The sequence below is a fragment of the Saccostrea cucullata genome, unplaced genomic scaffold, assembly GCF_032062105.1.
Source record: "Saccostrea cucullata isolate Sc308-1 unplaced genomic scaffold, CSIRO_AGI_Scuc_v1 ctg1005, whole genome shotgun sequence".
Taxonomy (NCBI): Eukaryota; Metazoa; Mollusca; class Bivalvia; order Ostreida; family Ostreidae; genus Saccostrea; species Saccostrea cuccullata.
Window position 1 is genome coordinate 16,027 of NW_026927867.1, and position 24,764 is coordinate 40,790.

A 24,764-nucleotide genomic window follows, 5' to 3' on the forward strand; every position below is an offset into this window, starting at 1 on the left:
ATGGGTCGCCAGTTTTTTAGAAATTGTTTTGGCTTTCCTGTTTTGGGGATACAAGTAATGATTCCTAATTTATTTGAGTCTGAGAATTGAAGTTTTTCATTTGAATTATTTATTGCTCTTGTAATAAAGGAGCCAATATCTTTCCAGAAAAATTTAAAAAAATCACATGTAAATCCATCCGGTCCTGGACTTTTGTCATTTTTATTTGTTTTAAGAAGTTTAAAACTTCAAAGTTTGTTACAGGACCTTCCAGACTGTTTGATTCTTCTTTATTTCTTTGACTCAAATAGCAAAAACCTTTCCGGGTTAGAATAGGTCCTCAGTACCCTCTTGCTTGTCGTAAAAGGCGACTAAATGGGGCGGTTCTTCGGATGAGACCGTATAAACCGAGGCCCCGTGTCACAGCAAGTGTTGCACAATAAAGATCCTTCCCTGCTCAAAGGCCATAAGTACCAAGCATAGGCCTTAATTTGCAGCCTTTCACCGGCAATAGTGACGTCTCCATATTAGTGAAATATTCTGGAGAGGGATGTTAAACAGTAAACAATCAATCAGTCAATTATACTGTAAAAATCCAGATATTTACACACATTTATAACCTTAACTATTAGAACTGGTATGTCTTCTCTTGGAAACGGAAGACCTCAATACAGATGTTAACATGCAAGATCTGACACATACTTAAAAAGAATATTTATTCCAAACTTAAGATAGACTCTGTAACAAAATCTATTTCTCTTGAAAAACTGAAAGCAATTGATTTGTTCATATTTGTGGATTTATGTCTGTTTCTCAAATCAAAATTTAAATATGAATATTTAAAGTCAATATCATAAACTAAGACTGTTTCACATTAATGTTTCAATTTCATTATGCTGTTTATTCCTTGTCATACCCCAACAGATGCTCTTCTGGCAAATCATGATCGTGCTTGGAATCAAATTTCAGTACTCTGATGATCGTCACACCTATCAAAAAGAAATTGAAATTTTTTTATTGATTTTTTTTTTTAAAAGTGCAACTTATACACTGTTATAAGATAAGATAAACCATCAAACTGAGTTCAAAGATACTGTCACTTTTTCCGGTAGTCTATAATTATTTAAAAATATAGGTTTACAGGCAGTCATTTGAGGATGTTATAAAATAACATATTAGTTTTTCATGATTTCAAATAAAGAAAATGTACATTACTTGTTCATATCAAAATTTATTAGGAATGGTAATGGTTAACAGTTGTTAACCGACTAATTAGCCAAAAAGATGGTATCCAGTTATGAATTTTTTATGTGTCAGGATAAGAACATTCGTAAAGGTGTTACAGCAATTAAGAACAATGCGCTAATGAAGTGACAAAACGCTATTGCATAAGGAACAAAGAGCTAGCGCAAAGTAACAATGTAGATCTAGCTCATTTATAACACCATGCTAGTAAGTTTATGACAACATTCTGTCCAGTTTAAGACACTTACAAGGTAGCATGAAGTAAAAATGTGCTACAACACTTATGACGATGGTCTAGTGTGTTTATGACAACACAATGACAATTTACTTGTGCATTGTAACAATGTTGCAGCAGGCTTTTACACCACACAGTCAAGATCACATGTAATAGATTGTGTAAAGCTGTGTTGGTATGGCAGCATATTTTGTGTCAGCACAACTGCATGTTATTTTAAGTTGCCTTAGCCTGACAGTGTTGTGAACACTGTGTTAGCACATTGTTCCTAAATATGCTGAAGCACTTTTACAATTAGCCTTATCTGGACACCATAATTTTCATAACCAACTAGCCATGTTTTTTTGTAAAAGTACATGTACCAGGGTACATGTAAATCATTTTTTTCATTTAGATTTCCATATGTTTTAAAAAGACAAGGAATAAAATTCAATTTTCTATAAGCTTCTATTCATTATAAGTGTTTGCCAAAGCATTTTTTCCTATATAACCAAAATACATCTTTGTCTTTATGGTAGCCTAGTGGTAGGGCATTCCCTCTATATAATCCTGAAGTTTAGCTTGATTTCTAGCCGGGCTCATTGCTACGAAGTTCAATAGGAAATGCTGCTTCATCACTGATGCTTAATCAAATTTACACGTTAAAATATAGTACATTTGCGCAATCAAATTTGAGGCAATACAAACACTGATTACAGAATTAAATTTTCAAAGATATCTGAAATTTTCAAAAAATATTTATAATAATGTACTTTCTACAGTCTTCTTCGATTAATTATTTGTTTAAAATATGCAAAAGGTTTTCATCAGGTATCGATGTGTGCGCCATATTCTATAAATAAAGGTTGTATTGTCAGTCTAACACAAATGCAGTAAACATAATTAATTACTTGATGTACGCTTTCCTGCAAATTCTCAGCTGAGGACACATCAGTGCATAATCGTTTGACCTTAATTAATCTTGCTGCATCAGTGTTCATTTACTTCTGTTGGTATATAAATCCCCGAAACCGCCTCAAACGATACATGTGATGAATATTTAATGCTGTTAAATTCTATAATAATTTTATTTAATTTTAAAACTTTTTAATACTATATATATGCCATAGAGACATTTTTGTGGATAACATATCCTCTCAATGTCTGAATTTGTTTTTAAACTCTCATCACGGTCTTTGTTCATTACCTTGTAAATGAGCCCAGCTTTCAGTACTTCTGAGTACTTTGATTATTCACTGCATCAAACCTAAGACAAAAACATGATGCAGTAATATTACTTAACCATGCACCCAGCATTTGAAGTGAATGAGACCTTAAAAACCTCATAGTACATGTTAGGACAATGTCACTGAGTTCCAAATAAAGGTCTAAATAAAAACTATTCACCGGTATATATTAACACCTTTAAATGAGTGAAGGAGTTAAAATTCTCAAATAACATTACCAATCAAAGTACCAATAAGAAGCTGATTCTTTCATCACAGGTTCCAATCCTATTGCTAAATACTTTAGACGGGTTATTCCAATGGGACCGCATACACCGAGATTCAGTGTCAAAAGGATCCCTTACTTCTCAAAGGCAATAAGTGCTGAGTACAATATAGTTGCAGCTTACTATCCCAAGTAGTGGCATCATCAAATGACTGGAAATGTTTGATAGGCCAATAATCAAACAAACCATTCCTGCAGTCATCTAAAAATAAGCAAACTTTCTATTATTACAATTGTTTTTACAAATTTCTTTTGAGATTTAACTGAGCAACAATTGTGCAATTTTTTGTCAATAAATTTTGATACTAAAGACTTTGTTTGAACAGCTATTTATAGCAATTACAAACAGCAGCACGAAGCGCTCCTCATAGTGCAAGCACTCATGACAACGCCTTGGCGAAGAGAAAATTATCACTTGCTTATTGATCCACACAATTTTTTTTCCGCAGTAACTTTGGACCCACAGTGCTTTGATTCTTTAACATGTTTAAGCTACATTCTTGCAAGAATTGATCAAAAGTTTCCAAAAATTAAATTCACCTTGATTTAATGGATAAATTGCAGATAAATAGTGGGGGAAAAAATTCTTCATTAAAGTCAGCACTATTCAAGATTTAGACTGGTAATGTAGGCCTTACTTACACTACAACATCGTGTGACTTCAAAGTCTAGTGCCCTGTTCACATGGAGAGTTTAATTCGTAGTAAATGATTGCAAAGTAAACTAATGCGAATCAAACTAATGGGAATCAAACTGTCTTAACATCACAGCTAATGCGAATTAAACAAATGCGAATAAAAATTTTACTTCTACAGTCAAGTGTCAGTAAGGCTATCCACTCAAAAATAGCACAATTAAGTACTTTAAGCTGACCACCAACATGTAGCATTTGAATTAATTTTGCCATTACACATACTCAAAATTTAATTCGAATAAGCTTCCCTTTGTGTTCACATGGAGCTAATGCAAAGTAATTTTATTCGCAGTAAATTAATTTGAATTAATAAAACTAAGTTGAATTAAACAGAGCATCGATGCACCAAATAACAAGTGCGGTTTGACAAGCCCGATCTAAATTAAAACTGAATAAGTATCTGGCCTCACCCTAACAGTCACACCGTCAACATATTGTTACCGTGTATATTCAACAAATAATAAGTGTAGTGTGAATTACCCCTCCATGGTTACTGTGGTATTGCTGTTTTGCAGGGCAAAATAATAACGTTTGGCAAAGTTTTTGTTGAGAGATAATTAAATGACGTATACTTAACAATTACTTATATGTCATATTTCACCAAATTATATCATTTTGTCCTGCAAAAGAGCAGTACTGCAGTTACCGTGAAACGGTCTATAAGAGTATCACTATGATGGATAGTGGAGTGTTGAATTTTTTGTTTTGAAAGTGAGTCTTGTTGAAATTAAATGCTCACATATATTTAAATAAGAAATAAAAAGCTGTTGGGATTTTAAAAGGCTAACAGAAAGCGTCTGAGCTTTAAAACAGATAATGTAACGGTGTGTCTGTGTATTTCTAAAAATATCAATGCTCTAATCTGTAATAATACATGTAATTTAACTTTTAGGTAAAATAAATTTCTAACCTTCATTCCGATAGTCCACGCCAATCAAACTTTAAAATGACACCGTCGACTCTTTCATCACTCGATACATTCATCACTGGGAACCATGAACCAGAGTCAAGAGTGCTCAGCTTGTTAATGTAGCAGTCGGAATTTTCTCGTAAACAATTCACACAAAAATTTATAAATCAGATAATTCTGCTGAAAATAATGCTCCAGAGGATTGATAAAGTACTTCGTAGCTGCAGATTAAATGTGCGTGCATGTCTACATACGGCCTGTGGCTTGTGTGGTAAGAAATGCTTTACATGATTTCCAACTTTCAGTTTGTAAAACATGTGTCCGACTTTTGGGACACACTTATAACCGAATATACGAAAGACCTGATATTTACCTGATGTTTTAATTCTAGATTAAATGACAATATTGAGTACTTCAAATGAATTATTTAAATACTTTATGACTATGATGCATAATGCTATTCAAAAATTCGTTTGTTTGGAATATTTGCTGACGATTTTGAATCAGGTCAAATAAGGTTTTTAGTATATCAGGTCCTTAGTACCTTCCCATTTCCCATAATGCCGCGCGTTGTTTACAAACAAGAGGCCCCGAAAAGACTTCCTCTTAACTAATGCAGAAATATTTTGATTTTATTTATTGCTGTGTACATCATCACATTATATTAATCATTTGAATAAAAGAAAACAGAGAGACACCGAATAAAAAAAATGTCTTTCAGATGCATCAACTAAAACTATGCAAGAGGCCCAGTAAAGGCTTGGCTATAGTAGACAACTTGTTCCTGTAAGGATTCTCACATATTTGTTTTATAAAAAAAAAACTATTAAATATAGCTTGAAGTTTATTTCTCTTTATATCAAACGACAAGATTTAATCAGTTCGAAATTATTTCAGTCAAACCTTTTCATAATATACCAATATTTTTAGCTATCAGAAAAAAAGGTGTATGAGCTATTAACCCCTAATTATAGGGACCAGCCCCTTTTCCTTGATCTTAAATGAAAGCTCTTGTAATTATGCACAACTTTTGTTATATATTTCACTTTTCATTTTAAGTTATTATACAAAAAGAAGCAAAATTTCAAGGAAAAAAAAAATTACTAAAAATTGCCGTCACAAAGCTTCCGATCGTTAAGAAATCAGCTTCTAAATTTATCCTTATGCACATCTACAATGTATTGGCTACAAGTTCTCCAACTTTCATGTAATTATCATTCGTCGTTCTTGAGATTATTAGTGGACACGAGACATCAAAATTATCAATTAAAGGGCAATAACTCACAAAGTAAGGCATGTATCAAAAAATTGAAAGCAGATGTAAATAGGTGTAAATACAAGGTATCTAACCTGAAAGTTTCATAAAAATCAGTCGAAAGGTCTTTGAGAAATCGCCTGTCAAAAATCCGGCGGAAAAAAACAAATAATAACTAGATACGATCTCGTTGCGAGCAACGAGAGGTCTTCCGTCCGTTTTAGGAAAAGAAATCTACGTAAAATCGAGCAGAAAAATTGAAAAAGATTTGCACACAAGGGGGATTGAACCCAAGTCGCCAGCATGAAATTCCAACGCACTAAATACTACGCCATCGCGACTTCTACTCTAAATCTACTTGTATATATGTACAAAACAGTGCTTCTGTCTTAAAATTATGAAAGGCAGGTCACTATTCAAAATTCAGCGATAAACGCCACGAGTTAATCTCGGCGCCTTTTCTTTGGAATGTTCTTTTAAATAGAGTGTGATAGCTTCAATGAAGTTTAAAAAAAGAACGTTCTTATAGTCTATTCAAGGTTTAGAAAGTATATTTAACACATTTTACAAATTCCATATTGTATATATGCATTTAACACTAAAGCGGCGAAACAGTTATGAATTTTTAACTTTTTTCAATTTCCTTTGTATCCCCAAAGTGAACTATCCCGATTAGTTAGTCGACAAAGGTTGAAATGTTTCTCCGAAAAACATGGCTCCTCCTACAACGGTAATGGAATCAGATATCATTCTTGCTCAAGAAATCTGAGACAAGAATGCTAAAATAAACTCAATGAAGCGATCTTTAAAAAAAACCATTTTATTTTTGTCTTATTTATTAGTTTAACTTGACACAAGTGTGCATAGGAAAAACAGTGGTTAAGATTTATACTTAAAATATTAATTGATATTCTTTTTTGAGAAAGCATAATTTAAAAGCATAATTAAAGATCTGTTTTTCCATGGTGCAAAAAAGATATCAAGTTTCGAATTTCCTTTGCACACTTAGTCTTTTATCAATTATAGAAGACATTAGTTTGACACAGAACTGCAACGAAACTACGACGTGACAATCAAAGTATTCCTTTACATTTCATTTAGCCTTATGTTACTTTCATTCAAGCAAACGCTCGGCTGACTCCGTAAACCCCTATTGCGAAATGTCGGCGTTGACAGAGACATCCGCCATTTTGGACTCGCTTCAGATTTTTGAATGCTAATAATATCTAGAGTTTAGATTTATCAACATTCAAACAAATTATATAGTAAGCATTATGAGGAGAGTTTCTATTAACATACCAAAAATAAATGAAAAATACTGAAAAACAAAAAAGTTAGAAAATACAATTTTTTTAAATTTGCATCTCGTAACAACCGGAAGTACTGACGACGCACGAGAAGGTAATTCCGCAAACCACAATGTGACAAACTATCGTCTCCAATAAGTCTCCAAGTCATATCTTTAGCCATTTTCGACAAAAAGGGGGGACAAAATTGCATTTTAAAATCAGGAAATTGCCCATAACTTGGCACCAGAAGCGAATTTTTAAAATTTCTCTTCGGATGTAACAAATTCATATTATGACACATATTTTGTGAAAGTTTCATGAAAAACCGCTGAATAGTTTTCGAGAAATCGCCTGTACAAAATTTTGTCAAAAAAAATAATAATAATAAGAACTAGAAAAGAAACTCGTTGCGAGCAACGAGAGGTCTTCCGTCTGATTCTGAAAAAAAAACGCAAAATCGAGCTAAAAAAGTGATCAAACTTTTTATGGAAACAAAGGGGATTAAACCCGAATTGCCAGCGTAAAAAAATCCAATGCGCTTACTATTGCGCTATTGGGACCACAGCTCTAACTGTATTTGTATATATTTCTGCAACAGTACATCTGTATTAGAATAATGAAAGGCGAATCACTATTCATAATTTTGCGTCAAACGCACTGAATAAATCTTCGCGCTTTTCTGTAGAATGTTCTACTAAATACATGTAGGTGTGATAGCATCAATGGAAAGAAAAAAAGAACGTTCTTAAAGCAAAAATATCAAGGTGAAGAAAGTATATCTAACACATTTTACAAATTTCATATTGTATATAAGCAAGTAACACTAAAGCAATGAAACAGTTATTGAATTTAACTTTTTTTTTAAATTTCTTGTTTATCCCTTGAGTGAACTATCCCATTTAGTTAAGCTTTCATGAAAAGGTTGAAATGTTTTGCCGAAAAACATACGTCGCCCGAAGACAGTCAAGGAATCGGATACCATTTATGCTCTGTAACTTGAATCAGATCTCTGAGACAAGAATGTTAATATTAACTCCATTTAGCGATCTTTTAAAAAATTGTTATCTTATTTTGTCTTTTCTATTATTTTGATATGACACAAGTGTGCATTGGAAAAACAGTTTGTAATTTTTATACCTACTATATTCATTGATATTGTTTCTAGAAAAACTATTGCTTATAACTATGATTTAAGACCTGTTTTCATGTGTTGGAAATCAGAAAGTATTAGGTATCGAATTTCATTTGAATATTTAGTCTTAAAGTTTTCTTTTTCTACTGTGAGAAACAGCCAAATCCAATTATAGATGACGTTTAAAAGAAAATAGTTTGACACAGAATTGCAACGTTACTACGACGTGACAATCCAAGTATTCCCTTACATTTTATTTTTCTTTGTGTTACTTTCGTTCAACCAAACGCTCGGCTGACTCCGTAAACCCCAATCGCGAAATGTCGGAGTTGACAAGGACAGCCGCCATCTTGGACTCGCTTCAGATTTTTAAATGCTTATATCTAGAGTTTCGATTCATCAATATTCAAACAAATTATATAGTGAGCATAATAAGAAAGGTTACTATTAACATACCAAAAATAAATGAAAAATATTGAAAAACAAAAAAAGTTAGAAAATACGATTTTTAAAATTTGCATCTCATAACGACCGGAAGTACTGACGACGTACGAAATGGTAATTCTGCTAACCACAAAGTCATGATAAATCGTCTCCAATAAGTCTCCAGTTCATATCTTCAGCCATTTTTGAGAAAAAGGGGCGACAAAATTGCATTTTAGAATCAGAAAATTGGCCATAACTTGGCACCAAAAGCGAATTTTCTAATTTCCGCCCAGATGTATCAAATTCCCATTAATACGCATATTACCTGAAAATTTCAATGAAATCTATTGCATAGTTGCTGAGAAATCGCGTGCACAAAATTTAGGGAAAAAAATAAGAATAATAATAATAAGAAACAATAGAATAACTATAAGGTCTTCCGTGAAGACGGAAGACCTTAATAATAAGAAACAGTAGAATCACTATAAGGTCTTCCGTGAAGACGGAAGACCTTAATAAGAAACAGTAGAATAACAGTAGGGTCTTCCGAAGGAAGCTCGGAAGACCCTAATAATAGGTAAAAAGAAACCGAACGAAAACAATAAGGTCTTCCGTTGGAAACGGAAGACCTTAATAATAGGGAAAAAGAAACAGAACAAAAACAATAAGGTCTTCCGTTGGAAACGGAATACCTTAACAAAAAGGTCTTCCGCTGAAGACGGAAGACCTTAATAAAAGTGAAAAAAAACCAATAGAATAATAGAAGGGCCTTCCGCTGGAGACGGAAGACCCTAATAATAAAAGTGAAAAAGAAACAATAGATAATAGAAGAGTCTTCCGTTGGAGACGAAAGACCCTAACAATAGAATAACAGTAAGGTCTTCCGAAGGAAGCGGAAGACCCTAATAAGAATAATCTAAATCATCAGAATCAGTAGAAGGTCTTCTGTTGGAAACGAAATACCTGAATGAATGGTTGGTTGATCGATTAGGCAGGGTTCATCAGCTGATAAGTACCCAATGTCTGTAAGTCCGAGACTAATAAATAATTATCAGACTAGTAATGAAAATTCATGTACAAGCAATTTGCAGCATTGTTAAGGCTTGAATAAGGGGGCGGGGCCTAATTTATACGGGAAAAGTATACTATGACGTCACACAAAAAGATGACATTTATGTAGTTCTCATACTACGTGGAAATGTAATAATTTGCATCTCTTAACAGTATTAGCATAATAAACAACATTATAACTGATCAATGCATTAAAAAAAGTTGCTAGTTAAAACCCATGTAGCTGGTTAAAAACTAAGCACTCATCGCGATGAACTTGTAAACATGACGTCATACTGGTAAAAATGACCTACTTCATGTGCTATGAGAGGCAAATTGAGAAATTGTTAAACAACGAAAAATATGTTTTATTATTAAACGGAATATTATTTACAGATTTTAAATAGTCCATTAATACCAAGGTATAGCCTTTGTTTAGTGCGATTGTTAATTAACTACAAAGAGAATGTGTTTTATTAATAATTGTCGTGTTTTATGCACAGGTTATGTATATTTTACATCGAGATGCCTCATAAAATCGTACTTTCGCAAGGGCATACATTGCATAGATCTGAACCATTTTTTTTTTAAATATAGATAAAGGATATATTCCTTTACTTGAAAAGTGCTGCTGTTTCTTTAAATCGAGGCCGTTCTTTTATAAGTACACAAAATATTTCGTAAAAGTCTAACGTATTTCGACATTGGTCTATTTTTTTAAGTATTAAAACGCGAATTCTATTCAAAGCAGCAGCAATTTTCAGAAACTACAAAGTATACAGAAATAATTTATAGCATAAATTTTTAATTTCAATAAGGGTATGCCCTTGCGATATTGAAATTTGTTATTGACCTACATTCTGTGTACCTACTGAAACGGAAAGCTGTTTCCTCTATGTTTATTATAGAGAAAGTTATAAATTACTAATTGAATACTGTTCGTTATTTTCATATCCTTCTTTTAACCATCGAACATGTATCTCTGCTGGTGGACAATTTGTCCCCGAGGATACTTGTCGTTCGGTACTTATTCATGCATGAGTACACATAATAACGAAATGATACTGGCAGGCGCGTCGCCCAGTATAAAAAGGCGTAACTCCTTTGAGTCTATAAGGGACACAGACTCAAGGAGTTCATTTGGTGCCCCTCGGATTATCCTCAGGGATATTAAACATATGTCATATGTACAGTCTTCAGATTCCCAGTTTTGTTATAAAACCAATACATCATATACCAAATTGAAAGAGTGTAAAGTTTCTATTACAAATATATTGGATGATTCCTTTTCCGATCCAATGTCTTCGGTTTCAAAATGTTCTGTGCGAAACTGTAAAACCTGTGACATTTTGATAACTGACACTTCTTTCACCAGTAATCTTACTGGACAGAGCTTCTATACCAAAACTTGGGAAAATCTGAACTGCAAATCTTCTAATGTTGTCTATGGAATAGAATGTAATCTGTGTGGACTTATTCATGTCGGTGAAACCAAGGGATCGCTTAACAAAAGAATATCAGGTCATCGATTTCAAATAAATCATGGTGGTCAGCAGCTTTTATATAAACATTTTAATTCACCTGATCATTCTATTTTATCAATGAAAGTTAGAATTCTGGAAAAGATTTATCACCACACAAATAGTCCGTCGTTGAGTACACCTTTCCGTAGACAACGTGAAGAATTTTGGATTAGGAAACTAGGGACAGCCTTTCCCTATGGATGTAATGACAATGTCGATAGTGTGGGAAATCTTACAAGCCCGCAGTGTAATAATGTAAATGTGATGGGACTTTTTAACAATACTCAGAGACGTAAGCGTAGTCATGGACATCGTTCGTACAATAAACCTGCATTACACGACGTCTCTTTTGATTCATTACTACCTTATGTAAATCGGCAGTTAGGTCTACATCATATTCGAACCAAACTTTACTCTGTCCCTTTGAAACTTTTAAATAGTCTTCTTGAAAAGACCAAGGAACATCCAAATTTAGATTCCTCGACACCTGAATATAGGCTCGGTTCTGTGATTATGGATATTGCACATCATAGGCTTTTTAAACCCGCACGTTTCACGGAAGAAAATGCAGCTAAAACAATCCATCTTTTCCTTAAACTTCAATATGCCAATAAAGGAATTGACGCGGTTAATATAAGTAATATTCTTAATCACAAAAAGGTCCAGTCTTGTATTCCACCATATTTCAAGTTAAAGACTACGCCTTGTATTTCCTACAAATATACATCGACCATTGCTTCCAAACTTTTCAATTACAAAAGCACTTTACATGGCCTGGATATCGACTATCTGAAAAATAATCCCCTTTCGTGTTCATGTTCTTCTACGCCCTATAACTATAGTCCTGCCGGACACGTTATTACAGGTGACGTAAAAATAGTTTGTAATGAGGACCTTAGATCACTTATTTTAAAAGGTCCTAAATATAGGGAACCCCGATCCTTCAACTGGCGTCGGAATTTCATAAATATTATGGATTCTGTTGAAAATTATGCCAGACGATGGGCTAGATATGAAAAAGAAGACATTGACACCTTGTCAGAATGGATTAAATGTATCAGATCCATGTTAAAGTCACGTATTAAAAGACTGAGGGGCAAAATGAAAACCATCTATCCTTCTATGTTCAATAAACCAGAAGTGAAAAAAGAATTAGATAGATTACACGATCAGTACGTACTGGTTCCTGCCGACAAAGCAGGTAACAACATTGTCTTTGTTTGTAAGGCTCATTATATAAATTGCATTCTAGAAGAACTTGGATTTAATTCTACAAGTGGTAATCCTACTTATACACATACTTCTCTTTCTAAGGAAGAAATTCTTCAAAATCATCTGTCAGTTTTGAATACTTTTAATATTCCACAGAGCCAAAATGAATTTGAACTACCTTATATATATTGGATTCCAAAACTTCATAAGAATCCTTACAAACAAAGATACATTGCAGGTTCCAGTAAATGTTCAACCAAGCCTCTTTCGTTACTTCTCACTAAAATATTGACAGTAGTGAAGGAAAAACTTCAAGAGTACTGTACAACTATATATTCAAGAAGTGGTGTAAATCAGATGTGGATACTTAAAAATTCTAAAGAACTTTTGGACAATTTGAAATCACAAGACTTTACAAAAATCAACAGTATAAAAACTTACGACTTTTCAACTTTATACACAACAATTCCCCACGACAAATTAAAATCCAGGCTTTTTGATATCATTGACAGCTGCTTCTTCAACAAAAATGGAACTCGTAAGTTTACTTACCTCGTCATTGGTCATTTGAAAAATTATTTTGTTAAAACAGATTCTGATTGCACACATAAGTACTCTGAAGTTGACATCAAGAAGATGTTTGAGTTTCTGATTGATAATATCTATGTGGTTTTTGGAGACCAGGTATTCCAACAATGTATTGGAATTCCTATGGGTACAAATTGCGCTCCGTTATTAGCAGACTTATTTTTATATTCATATGAAGCAGAATTTATGCAAAATCTTTTACGTGAAAAGAAGAAAACACTTGCTGTGGCCTTCAACTCGACATTTAGATATATCGACGACGTATTGTCAATTAATAATGATAATTTCCATTCTTACGTCGACACGATATATCCTGGTGAGCTTGAGATAAAAGATACCACAGAGTCCGACACTTCTGCTTCATACTTGGATATTTTACTTGAAAAAGACACTAATGGTAATCTAACAACCAAGCTATATGATAAACGTGATGACTTTAACTTTTCTATCGTCAACTTCCCTTACTTATGCAGCAATATACCTTCACCACCTGCATACGGAGTATTTATATCTCAGTTGATTCGATACGCAAGAGCATGCTCTACGTATGAACAATTTCTTAAACGAGGTAAATTATTGACAAGCAAGTTGATGAAACAAGAATATCAACAGTCTCGTTTAAAGTCATCATTTCGTAAATTCTATGGTCGATACAATGACCTTGTCAGCAAATACAATTTATCATTGAATGAAATGCTGACTGACGTTTTTCATACCAATTGTTAGTCCATTATTATACACTGAATTGACCACGGATTTTTTCCGTTATTTCCTGATTATGACAACGAGCACACGGCGGGTGTGACCGGTCGGCAGGGGATGCTCACTCCTCCATGGCACCTGATCCCACCTCTGATGTTTCGGAGGTCCGTGTTTGCTCTGCTCTTATTTTGTATATTTGTTTAATGGACGTTGAGATTGAATACTGTTCGTTATTTTCATATCCTTCTTGCATTAAAAATAAATACTTAATTAGTGTTGAATTTGAATTAAAATGATCAATAATAATCATTGTATGTTACTTTAGTTGGATTACTAAAGATTGGTTGATTAGAAGCTTGATTAGTGTTTTAATTAGTTTGTAAATAAATAATCACTAAGTATCTTAGATGGTGTTAGGATATATAGGATTTTTACTGGCGAGGATTGCGAAGTCGGTTCTAGAGGTAAAACTTGGCAAACCTGTCTGTGTACTTATAAGTTTGCGGACTTCCCTGCTTATATTGTACTGTTTTAAGTAGTAAGTGTGTGGTCATCCCTGCTCTGTGATTGGCATCTTAAGTAGCAAGTGTGCGGACATTCCTGCTTGTTGCTGCGCTAGATCAGGTGTGCGGACATCCCTGCCTGCATATTGTGGTAGAGCATTGGTGTGCGGACATCTCTGCCAGTGTCTCTAGACTAAAACCGTATTAGTGTCAAGTGTGTGGTCATCCCTGCTTGTCACTGCGCAAGGGCAAGTGTGTAATCATCCCTGCTTGTCTCTTGTGGGAGTGCGCTGGTGTGAGGACTGCCCTGCCAGTGTCACTTGTTCGCTACCAGTAAAGACCTTATATACGCAGTACCAAGTGATTAAGACTGCGCATTGTACATATTTGCAGCATCTCAAGGCTATCCGTTTTTATCACGGGTACGAGCCTGCGGGGGTTCACAGGCAGTGACCTCCCTTGCACGTTACACTACTATGCGTTCATCACGTGACTGTCCATCAATGGGACCAAGCTTTATACAGTACAGAGTATGTTATACTACGCTATTTCCATAAGTATGTAAAGTCTGTGATAATAGAATAACTGAATAAAAATGAATTCGTGCTTAAAAACGATTCCCGTTTTTGCACTTTTTTTCTGTTGATTTCTCATAGTTAGCCTTAAGAGTGCTTACGGAAAATATTTATATTTACTAGGTCAGCGGTTAGACTAATATTATCAATAGCAACATTCTCAAATATTTTTCTTCTCTCTCTCCCTCCCCGTGCGCTCTCTCTCTCTTAAAGATACAAACAGTATTGACACTTTAAGTTACTTACGTATATTAAATACTTGACAAGTGCTCCGTTTATTTACATATTGCCAAGGGGGGTAGATTACTATTTAGTTTTTTAACTTAATCTTTAAGTATTTTTAAATCATGATTTAATTTTAACAAAAAATTTTAAATGTTCCGTACCTTCTATTTTTCTCTTGTAGCTATCGGTGAATTGGAATTAATTTAATTTTATGTGCTGAAATTAAAATCATCTTATTTAAGTAGGTAGGCGTAGGGGTGTTATGATGTTAACATGATCATAAGGTAGAATGCGTACTTGTCTATTAAAATATTTTAGGAAATAGTGAAAATTGGAAGACATTAGTCGTCGAACCAGTGCTCACATATACACATGTATTTATTTAGAACCCTCTAGCATACATGTATAAGTCCCCCCTCTATACACACATGTTACCTGAAAACAAAATCTAGTATATCGGTACTTGGATATGGTGTAAGTTTTTTGAATGATGCAAGTTTATTTGTCTATCTTATCATTTTATACCCGTCCCGTACTCATTATTTATTTGATTCAGGTTTCATTAACATCTTTCCTTTTAATAAGATTAAGATTATTCGCTAACTGTAGGGTCCCACTACCTTCCGTGATGAGTTAGCATTATTCTCTCTCTCTCTACCTCCCCCCTCTCTCACTCTCTCTCCAAAAAATCAATATCGACCCATTCAAAGTTTAAAATACATGTATAAATTCAACTCCGGCTGATTTTTTTACTGTCATAATACTGCTGCATATAAATTGTGTTTGATTTTTAATTATTCTTTATTACTGATAAAAAGTAAAGGAAATATACTATCATGAACTATTTTTATTTGATTGATAATCAAACAAATTCCTCATTCCACTGTTCCACACACACTAACATGACTTAACAAAAATATTAGGAACCAGTCACTTTTACAAAAGTTTGGATGTAATGTACCCCTTCTCATATATTTATTTTTGCTTAAATCTTTAAAAAAATGTGCCTTTCCCCGGTTGGTTTTTACATCAATCTTTTTTTCATTATCGTTAATTTTATCTTATGTCGGTATATAAAAAAAAATTATTTATCTAATCTAAAAAGTGGTTGAAAGATCGTAGATAATCATTGCATTTTTATATTACGTATGTTTTGGTGTTAAATTTCTCAAATTCAAACTGGCTAGAAGAAGAGTCTACCTGTCGCCGTAATCACTCTGCTCACCAATGGAATGAAATGAATTTATTAAAACAAATGAAAACTAGAAATTTTCAAGTACAGTTAAACGTATCAGAGAGAAAGAATTTTCTAGTTTTGAACAAATTGTTCCCTTTTATTATGATAAATTCTAAGTTGCTTAAAGCTGTCCACTGTTAGTGCCCCCTTTACACCTTTACACCTTTACATCTACTTATCAAAGACTAGAATTAAAAAAAAAACGAATTAATGATTTTAAACATCGTCACTCTCTTCTTCCGGACCCTTTTTCCTTTTATTTTATCAAAACCTCAAACATTTAAAGCGTCAATATCTCAGGTCCTGAAGTGACCTTATCATAAACCAGGATCTGTTATTCATCATACCGATTATTTTCTAGGAATATTGACCAATCTTTACATTTTTTTCAAAGTGCGTTAATATCACCATATTAACGCATTTTGGAAAAAAAAATTTCAAAGTGCGTTACCTTGGTCCCAAATTTAATGCACTTTGAAAAAAAATTCAAAGTGCGTAAGTTTTCAAAATGCGTCACAAATAAACTACCATTGTCCAAATCACACGAGTGATCTTGTTTTTACTTATCATCCGGTGATGAGAAAAGATGAGATTATCTTTGGGTATCCGATGATAATAAACTAATTATTATTAAATAATACTAAATATTATTAAATATACTATAAAAAACAAAAATGAAAAAATCATTTGACTTCCGCCTAAAACGTCAGAATGATATGATCATTTACAGAATACGCACAAATCGTCCAAAAGTAATGCATGCATATCGATTGAATCGAGAATTTCAGCCAATTTGTATACATGTTTCCCGTGATTTAATTTTCTCTACATGTAACTATAAATAATACTGTTTTCAAATAAGCTATTTTTTCCTCAAATACGAAGTAAATAATGTATGAACGATGCATAATCATTATTTTTTTTACAATAATAGATTAAAGATAATTTTAGATTATTTACATCAAATTGATTTTAAGGTGAAGTTTAGTACATTATCAGATATTGTGTTGCTTAACACAGAGAGAAATATTTTTTACATATTTTGAAATTACAGTCCGTCAGATGGAATGTTAGATAGTTCCCTATGTTAAGGTTTACAACTACATGTACATGTATTTTGCATGCAACAGATATAAATTTCCCACCGATAATGGCTGAAATCTTGCCGACTCGGCGTTAAGGAAAAAATCAGTCAATCAATCAATGATCTGTGTACTGATTAAAATGGTAGTCTATTAATTTTACTTACTTTTTTGTACATTATGGATAATAGAAATTTAATAAAAAGACGATCGAGTTTTTATTTCAAAGAGCAGGGGGGGGGGGGGGATAATGTACGGCACAGTAGAATGTGCCTGCAGTAGAAACAGTTTAAGGAAAAAATCCTAATAAAATGAGTCATTTTTGAGACACAATGCTAGTATCACGTCATGTTTGATTTCACGTTATAACTATATAAAAATTGATGTGATATTTTATATTTTAACTTTGGAATAATCTTATTGTATCATGGTTTTAGTCATGTAGATCTAAATTTTGTTTATTGAAAGTTCAGTTGTTCATAGATACCGACAAATCCTGTCGGTATGAAAGACAGAAAAGTAGATCTTTTTTTCGAGGGGGGATCCGGTTTTTAAAGGTTTTGAAATACAGTTAAGACAATTTTTGGGATTGTAGATTATGATCAACTATTTTTTTTATTATTAATTAAGCATTTTGTATGACTTAAACATGATGACCACTTGGATTGATTAGGAATGACAGGTCCCCCAACTGAACACTGAGAATAAACAATGACGTCACAATTGAATCGTGAAAAAAACTACAATGTGCTCAGAGTTAATTTTGTAAACATATCAATTTCAAAATGAAATAACTTTCTTATAAATAAAGATATTTTTATTCTGTTTTCAGTTTTTGTCGTAATTTTACATGGACCACTAAAATACACAAAATCTTAAAAACGATATATTTTTGTCCTAAGATCGATTTCTATCCGACGAGTCTCATAAAAAGATTAATGAAAATGAGAAATGAAATATATAAAAAAAAAACCCATAACTATTATTTCCCTAATACAGATTTCTTTCCTTTTTATTTTTTGTAGATGATTCTACTAGTCAAGGTTATCTGTTTGAAATACCAATGCATGGTAAGAAACGGATGTCATTTTTTTCGTTTACAAGATTGGCTAATTCAAGGGGATTGGAAACAGATCTAATTAAATTTACTGATTGTTTGATTGATTGTATGTTGTTTAACATTCCTCTAAAGATGTTTTACTTCGTATAAAGAAACAAACACATGGTGGTGAAGAGCTGAAAATTTTATCCTACATTTAGCACTCAGGAGCATTGAGCAGTGAGGAATCTTATTCTTGTAAATACCTACTGCGACACGGTAGGTAGTTTTATACGTCTCCACCGAAGGACAGGTCTTAACGTCTCAGTGGGATTCGAATCCTTGAAAACTTTTTATTTTGCGACTCTGGAGCGGACGCTGTAACCACTGCGCTTTGCAGAACAAAATTGTCTGAGTATAAACATTCAATGTTGCTGGAGCATTTTACACAAAAATATAAGCTTGTTTTGAAACTTCTTTAATCCAGAGACTATCTAAAGAACGAGCTAAGGAGATACGATCAATTGACACATTTTTTGCAAGTCAATGTCAGAGGCATCGTCGCAAACCACGGCCAAAATATACGACCCCCTCTCATTGTGGACGTGGTTGCAGGAGACGAGAATATCTCGTTGTTCATTAAAGTAATGGCAAATGCGAGTAAAGCATTGCCGGAAACTGAGCTTTCATGCGACTTTTCAATACCTAATTGCAGTGTACGATATTCTGCTGATTTAATTTGTTCATTTCAATTTCGATGGAAACAAAACTTTTCATTGACTGAATATAACATTACAGTAGAGAAAAGTAAACATTCAAGATAACGACAGTTTTTGTAATCAAGCAGCCACGGGTATGAGAGAGCTATATGCGGACTACGGACCGTGGCTTGAGACGATGTGTCATATAGAGTAGGAGAAAAAGAAAAAGAAATCATTTCCGTCAATAAAAAACAATCGACAATAATTAGTAGGAAGTCTTCACCTCATCGGAAACCCTGACCCTTGGGCCAAACATTTTACAATTTTAGGAGATACTCTGCTCATCATAACTGTTTAATTCCGACAGCGGATTTCAGCGCTTTAATTCATTTTTAGATTATAATCATTAGATAGTCAAACATCCTGGTACCCACGACCCAGGGTCCTTAAAATCAACAATTCTTCAATAACGATCATTGCTCTTCATAACTTTGTACCTAGATTATCAGTTTTATTGTTGGGGATTTTTCAAAGATTTCATACTGTTCCACTATAATATAATTATTTGAGTCCCGCCAGAACCCCTGACCCTTGGGTCATGAAATTTACAATTTTGTAAGATTGATTGATTGAATATATACTGTTTCACGTCCCTCTCCAGAATATTTCGCTGATATGGAGACGTCACTATTGCCGGTAAAGGGCAGCACAGTTAAGGTTATAGTAAGGAGGCGGGGCCTAATTTGTACGGGAAATGTTTACTCTGACGTCACACATAATATAAGGTCTTCAAAATACCACAAAATAAAATTATTTACTATTTCAAATAGCTGAATAGCTGTATACTACATACAAACTTACTAATACTTGCAGATTTGACGTTTGTTAAATCCCAGACAACAGCAAATAACGATGCATCGATCGCAATGCACTTGTCAATGTGACGTCATCTCGCAAAAATGACACAGTTTGTACACAGTGAGAGGCTAATCAAGTCACAAATTGTACAATGAAAAATGCCTTTTGTTCTCAAATAAAATATTATTTGCAGTAAAATAAAAAGACATTAACTTGGATGCGATGTATATTTTAGTATTTTATTGATAAACTGTACGTGCATTCTCCAGACAATCGATACTGTCGTGTGTTTGTATGCAGATTTATTGAAACAGTAATGGAAGGGCCCTAATAAATCGATTTATTCCAAGGACATACCCTCAATGTATCTTGTCAAAATTTTACACATAAACTCAAGAAGCATTAAGATATTTGAAAAGTACTGCGAACCTCTTAAAATCTTACAAATAAATTAATTATAGCTTTATTTAATGTAGTTGACCAGCAAAATATTCAACCCGCCGTCCAACAAATTAAGCTGCAAATTTAGGCCTATGTTCGGCAATCAGGGCCTTTGAGCACGGAGGAATCTTTATCGTGCCACACATGCTGTGACACGGGACCTCGGTTTATACGGTCTCATCCGAAGGATTGCCCATTAAGTCGCCTTTTACGACAAACAAGGGGGTACTGAGGACATATTCTAACCCAGATTCCCACGGGGCCAATTTTGTAAGAAGTATTCTTCATAATAATAACGATGTATGTTGATCATTGGTTTAATAGCCAGATTTAGAGACGAGAGGATTTTCAAAAAAAAAAAAAAATTAATTTTCCCTTTATAATCATAAAAGCCCTCTTCTGATACTACAACCCTGACCCTGGGCCATGAATCGGCAATTTAGGTAAAGGACTCTAACAGTCATGCCAATAGTTTGACATTTTGGTGACCAGTAGTAATAAGAAGATTTTTAAATATTGTCTTAAATTGCAAGGAATTAAAACTGTTTGCAAATATGCAAAAACGATATCTACAACTGTAATGCATTGTATGGCAATACAAAATGTGATCACAAAATTATTATCATCAACATGCACATGCTTTGGCTTTTTATCACTTCCCCTACATGTCCCCATACATTTTATGGAAGAGTAGTTTAGACCGCGGCAATATTATTTAGTGCAAAGAAACCAAAATACTCATCTGACCAATTTTCATAATTATTCATAACCGAATACAAGATATAAATCGGAAACAATTATGGAAGTCAAGTATAAGACACAAATCACATACTTATGCAAGCCGAGGGCTATGAATTGTGCGAATCTTTCTTTTTTTTTTTAAATTCAATCCAAGACGAATACAATATTTTGTATATACTTTTTTATTGTACACTGGCAATAATTATTGTTCAATTTGAAAGAAATTTAAGCTCTTAGTATTGACATAATGAAGGTATTTATTTTACAAATAAGTGAAAACGCATAAATTTAATGCAAAGAAGTATGCCGACATGTGCAAAGAAATAAATATCGATTGTTTTGTGGCTATTTATATTACATGGATCAACAAGCAAAAATCAAAGGATATATCAACCATCAACTCTTTTGGAAAAAATGTTTGATCAAACGAACTGTTGCTTAACAGAAATATCACGTGGTGACTCTTTTACTAAATGAGACTGGTTGTAGATAATGGGATTAGAGGAAAGAGTTGAGTTCCCCTCAATCAACAATACCTTTGTGTTAAAGTATTGAAATGAAGGAATGCTTGAATGATTTAGAAATTTAAAAAAAAAAATACAATGTAGATCTAAATTATCAGATCTTTTAAACTGCTTTGAAGTACAACAATTCTGTAGTGCAATTTTAACAACACAAAATGACATACCGATGCAAAATGTACAGAAAAACATACATATAAAGCATTAAAAATTAAGACAAAGATCGGAGTGGTAATCAAAATGTTTCTTCATTAAGTAAATATTTGAAGTACAGTCATGTTGCCTTTCGTAATAAATTTGAAGAGGCAATAATTTATTGAAACAACCCATAGACTTCTCTATAGTGAATAAAAAGTGCGGGTATATATCAAAATACAGTAGTACTAACATTGACTACATAAGTCAATACATGGGTCCAAGATCTTATTAAATAAAGACATTTTAATGAAAACTTTTAAGTACACGTATCTACGCATAAAACACACCGATACAATTAAATTGAATAATTGGCGAAAACTTTATTTTAGCAGGAACTTTAAAGATTAGACAGCTTAATAACTATCTTGTTTGGTTTTAAACAGTATTCGGCGAGTGTTTATTTTATTATAAATATTTCTAAATTGAGAATTTAAAAATATAATTTGTGTAATGGCAAGTTTTGAAATAAAGATAACAGAATTCGCCGTGGCTATTTTCACGGATGTCAACATTATTAATTTTCTTGGTTAAAAGATTGGTACATAAGTACCCCTGAATAAATGTTTCAGGTTAAAGATGCAATTTCCCTTGTATATACAGATAATTTCCAATAAGTATTCATTATGAAAGCACCTCAATCACACGTTATTTTTTAACAATATTTTCAATATGGGTAGCATCCTCCAACTACCATGTTTCAGACTGAAAAAAAATTGAAATAATAAAATTGTCTTTTGCTTTATTTGAAAAATTAAATGCATAAGCCCTTATTTATGTCAGACAAATTCGTACGATGTATGGAGCACAAAATAAATAAGTACTTAATACATATTCAAAAACACATTAAGATATCAAATGCATTAAGTACCAATGTAGTCTTCTGAAATTCTCAGGATTTACCTATATTCTGTCTTGGAGTGTAGAATCCACACTTGTAAAACAAAGTTGGATGTAATTAATTTACAGTGCTATAAACAACAAAATATTAACTTAATGGTTTTAGAATCATGGCTTTTCTTTTCTTCTCTTTTTTTTTCTTGAAGTAGCAATAGGTAAAATTGACAATTATCAAAATGTGAATAAGTTGAGACATCCTCGTAAATAGTTTCTCTCTGAATATGGAGACTTTCTTTGCCTTCAGCGAAACAATGTTTTCAATAGATACCTATGACATTTGGGTAAAATTCAAAACGAAATGGTAGGTACACAAAATATTAGGTCTAATCTGTCCTTGTCACACTATAGTAATGATTATCTTTGAAGTTTGTTGTTCTGTATTACCAATACAGAACGGGACTTTGGTGGGCGGAGCTAATTTCCGTTCTGCATTAGCCCAGTATACTGTACTGTAATTGCCAACTATTCTGTATCTAAAATACAGCAAGGTCTAAAGATAAACCAGATTCAATTTAGCAAAAGCTCGTACAAATAGTTAATGATAAAGTTTTCGTTTTATAAATTTTGGAGAAATACCCGGTATTAATCCAGAGAATGTAAAATGTCAAAATTTCTCAATCAATTTTTAAAAAACTTATTCTACGCAGAATTTTCATGTAATTTAAAACCAAAGGAAAAGGAAAATTCGCAATAATGGAAAATCCTCTACACATAATTTCGATCCAAACGAAAAGGGAAATTGCGCAATAACGGAAAAATCCACTCTCCTCGTGCAAAATCATTCAAGTCCATTTTTTGAGTTTTTATTTTTTGATATCCTTCTCGCTTACGACAGCCACACGTCTCTTTCACTTCGTTTTTAATGTTGCAATTAAATTAAGAAATTTAGAAAATAAAAATACGTAACATCAAAATCCATCGAAGACTTTTCTGTTTTTGTATATCAGTTAAAGTAAACCGGGATTTTAAAACCCCTGAAATATATTATAATCAATTTCCATCTACAACAGATCCAACAATTACGGTTAAATCCTTTACTTCATCCATTAAGACTGACTATCACTCGATTACGTCTACTCCGTTAAATTATCAGAACTACTCTGACCAAATCCTACGTTTTCCGTGGAAACATATATACTGCGTATGCGTAGTCCCCATCGGGGCATAATGTACAGAACTATGGCGGAAGTTTGGATGCTGCAAAGTTATAAAGTGGGAGGAGCTATTTTTGATTGATCGTGTCACAAATCATTTAGAAATATCGACAGATTCTGTGCTACGCACTCGTCCAACCCCAAATTTGTATCTACAATACAGAACCCGTCTCGTTCTCTAAATAATACTAAATGTTATTTGATAAAAATACCTTTATAAATAACGGTCTATTCATATCTTTAACGAAAATATAATTTCGGTTTCTGTCATTTTTTTTCAGATGAGTTCTTAACACTTACTGGAGACGAGATGTTGGTGTTATTCTGTTTTCTGTGTTCTGACTCCGGTCCTCCTGACTTCAATGACACAGAGTGGCTGGATCTGCTCAATGGTATACGACGGGATGCTTGCGATAAAGAAAATCTTGTAAACATGGTTACACCCAAGGAAGCACAGCAGACTCTGGACAGACTGAAGTCACGTGATTTTCTTTGGGAAGATCAGGACAAAATAACGGAGGAAACAAAAGATTGTATAATGTTTACCATAGCACAAACATGGCCTGCTATTCCATTCATTTACAGTAGTTATAACACAGCCAGTGTGTATCTGAGATCAATGTTGTATAGAAGAAGACCTGGAGAAAAGTGTATCTGTGGTGTTCCTTATAATAAATTACTGATACTTCGTTTACAGATGAATATACTGACTCATGCCACCATGAAGGACTCGTTGATCACTTTTAAAGTGTCTCATATCTGTAAGTTGAAAATGTTCCTGATATCTATTTATGCCCATCTATTTATTTGTTTTAGTTTCAGAATAAATTGTATCACAAATAGATTATTTAGGAGAAAAAT

The 24,764-nt window shown here is 33.2% G+C and overlaps 1 protein-coding gene across 1 annotated transcript in view; it reads left to right on the plus strand.

The window, feature by feature from the left end:
* The first annotated feature begins 18,383 nt into the window (after positions 1-18,383).
* LOC134275697 (uncharacterized) overlaps positions 18,384-24,764 on the plus strand; it is a 57,779-nt gene continuing 51,398 nt past the window's right edge. Inside the window, exons 1-2 of the mRNA XM_062757958.1 lie at positions 18,384-18,423; positions 24,185-24,664. Coding sequence (XP_062613942.1) covers positions 18,417-18,423; positions 24,185-24,664 — 487 coding nt within the window. The 5' untranslated portion in view covers positions 18,384-18,416. The remainder of the gene's footprint in view (positions 18,424-24,184; positions 24,665-24,764) is intronic.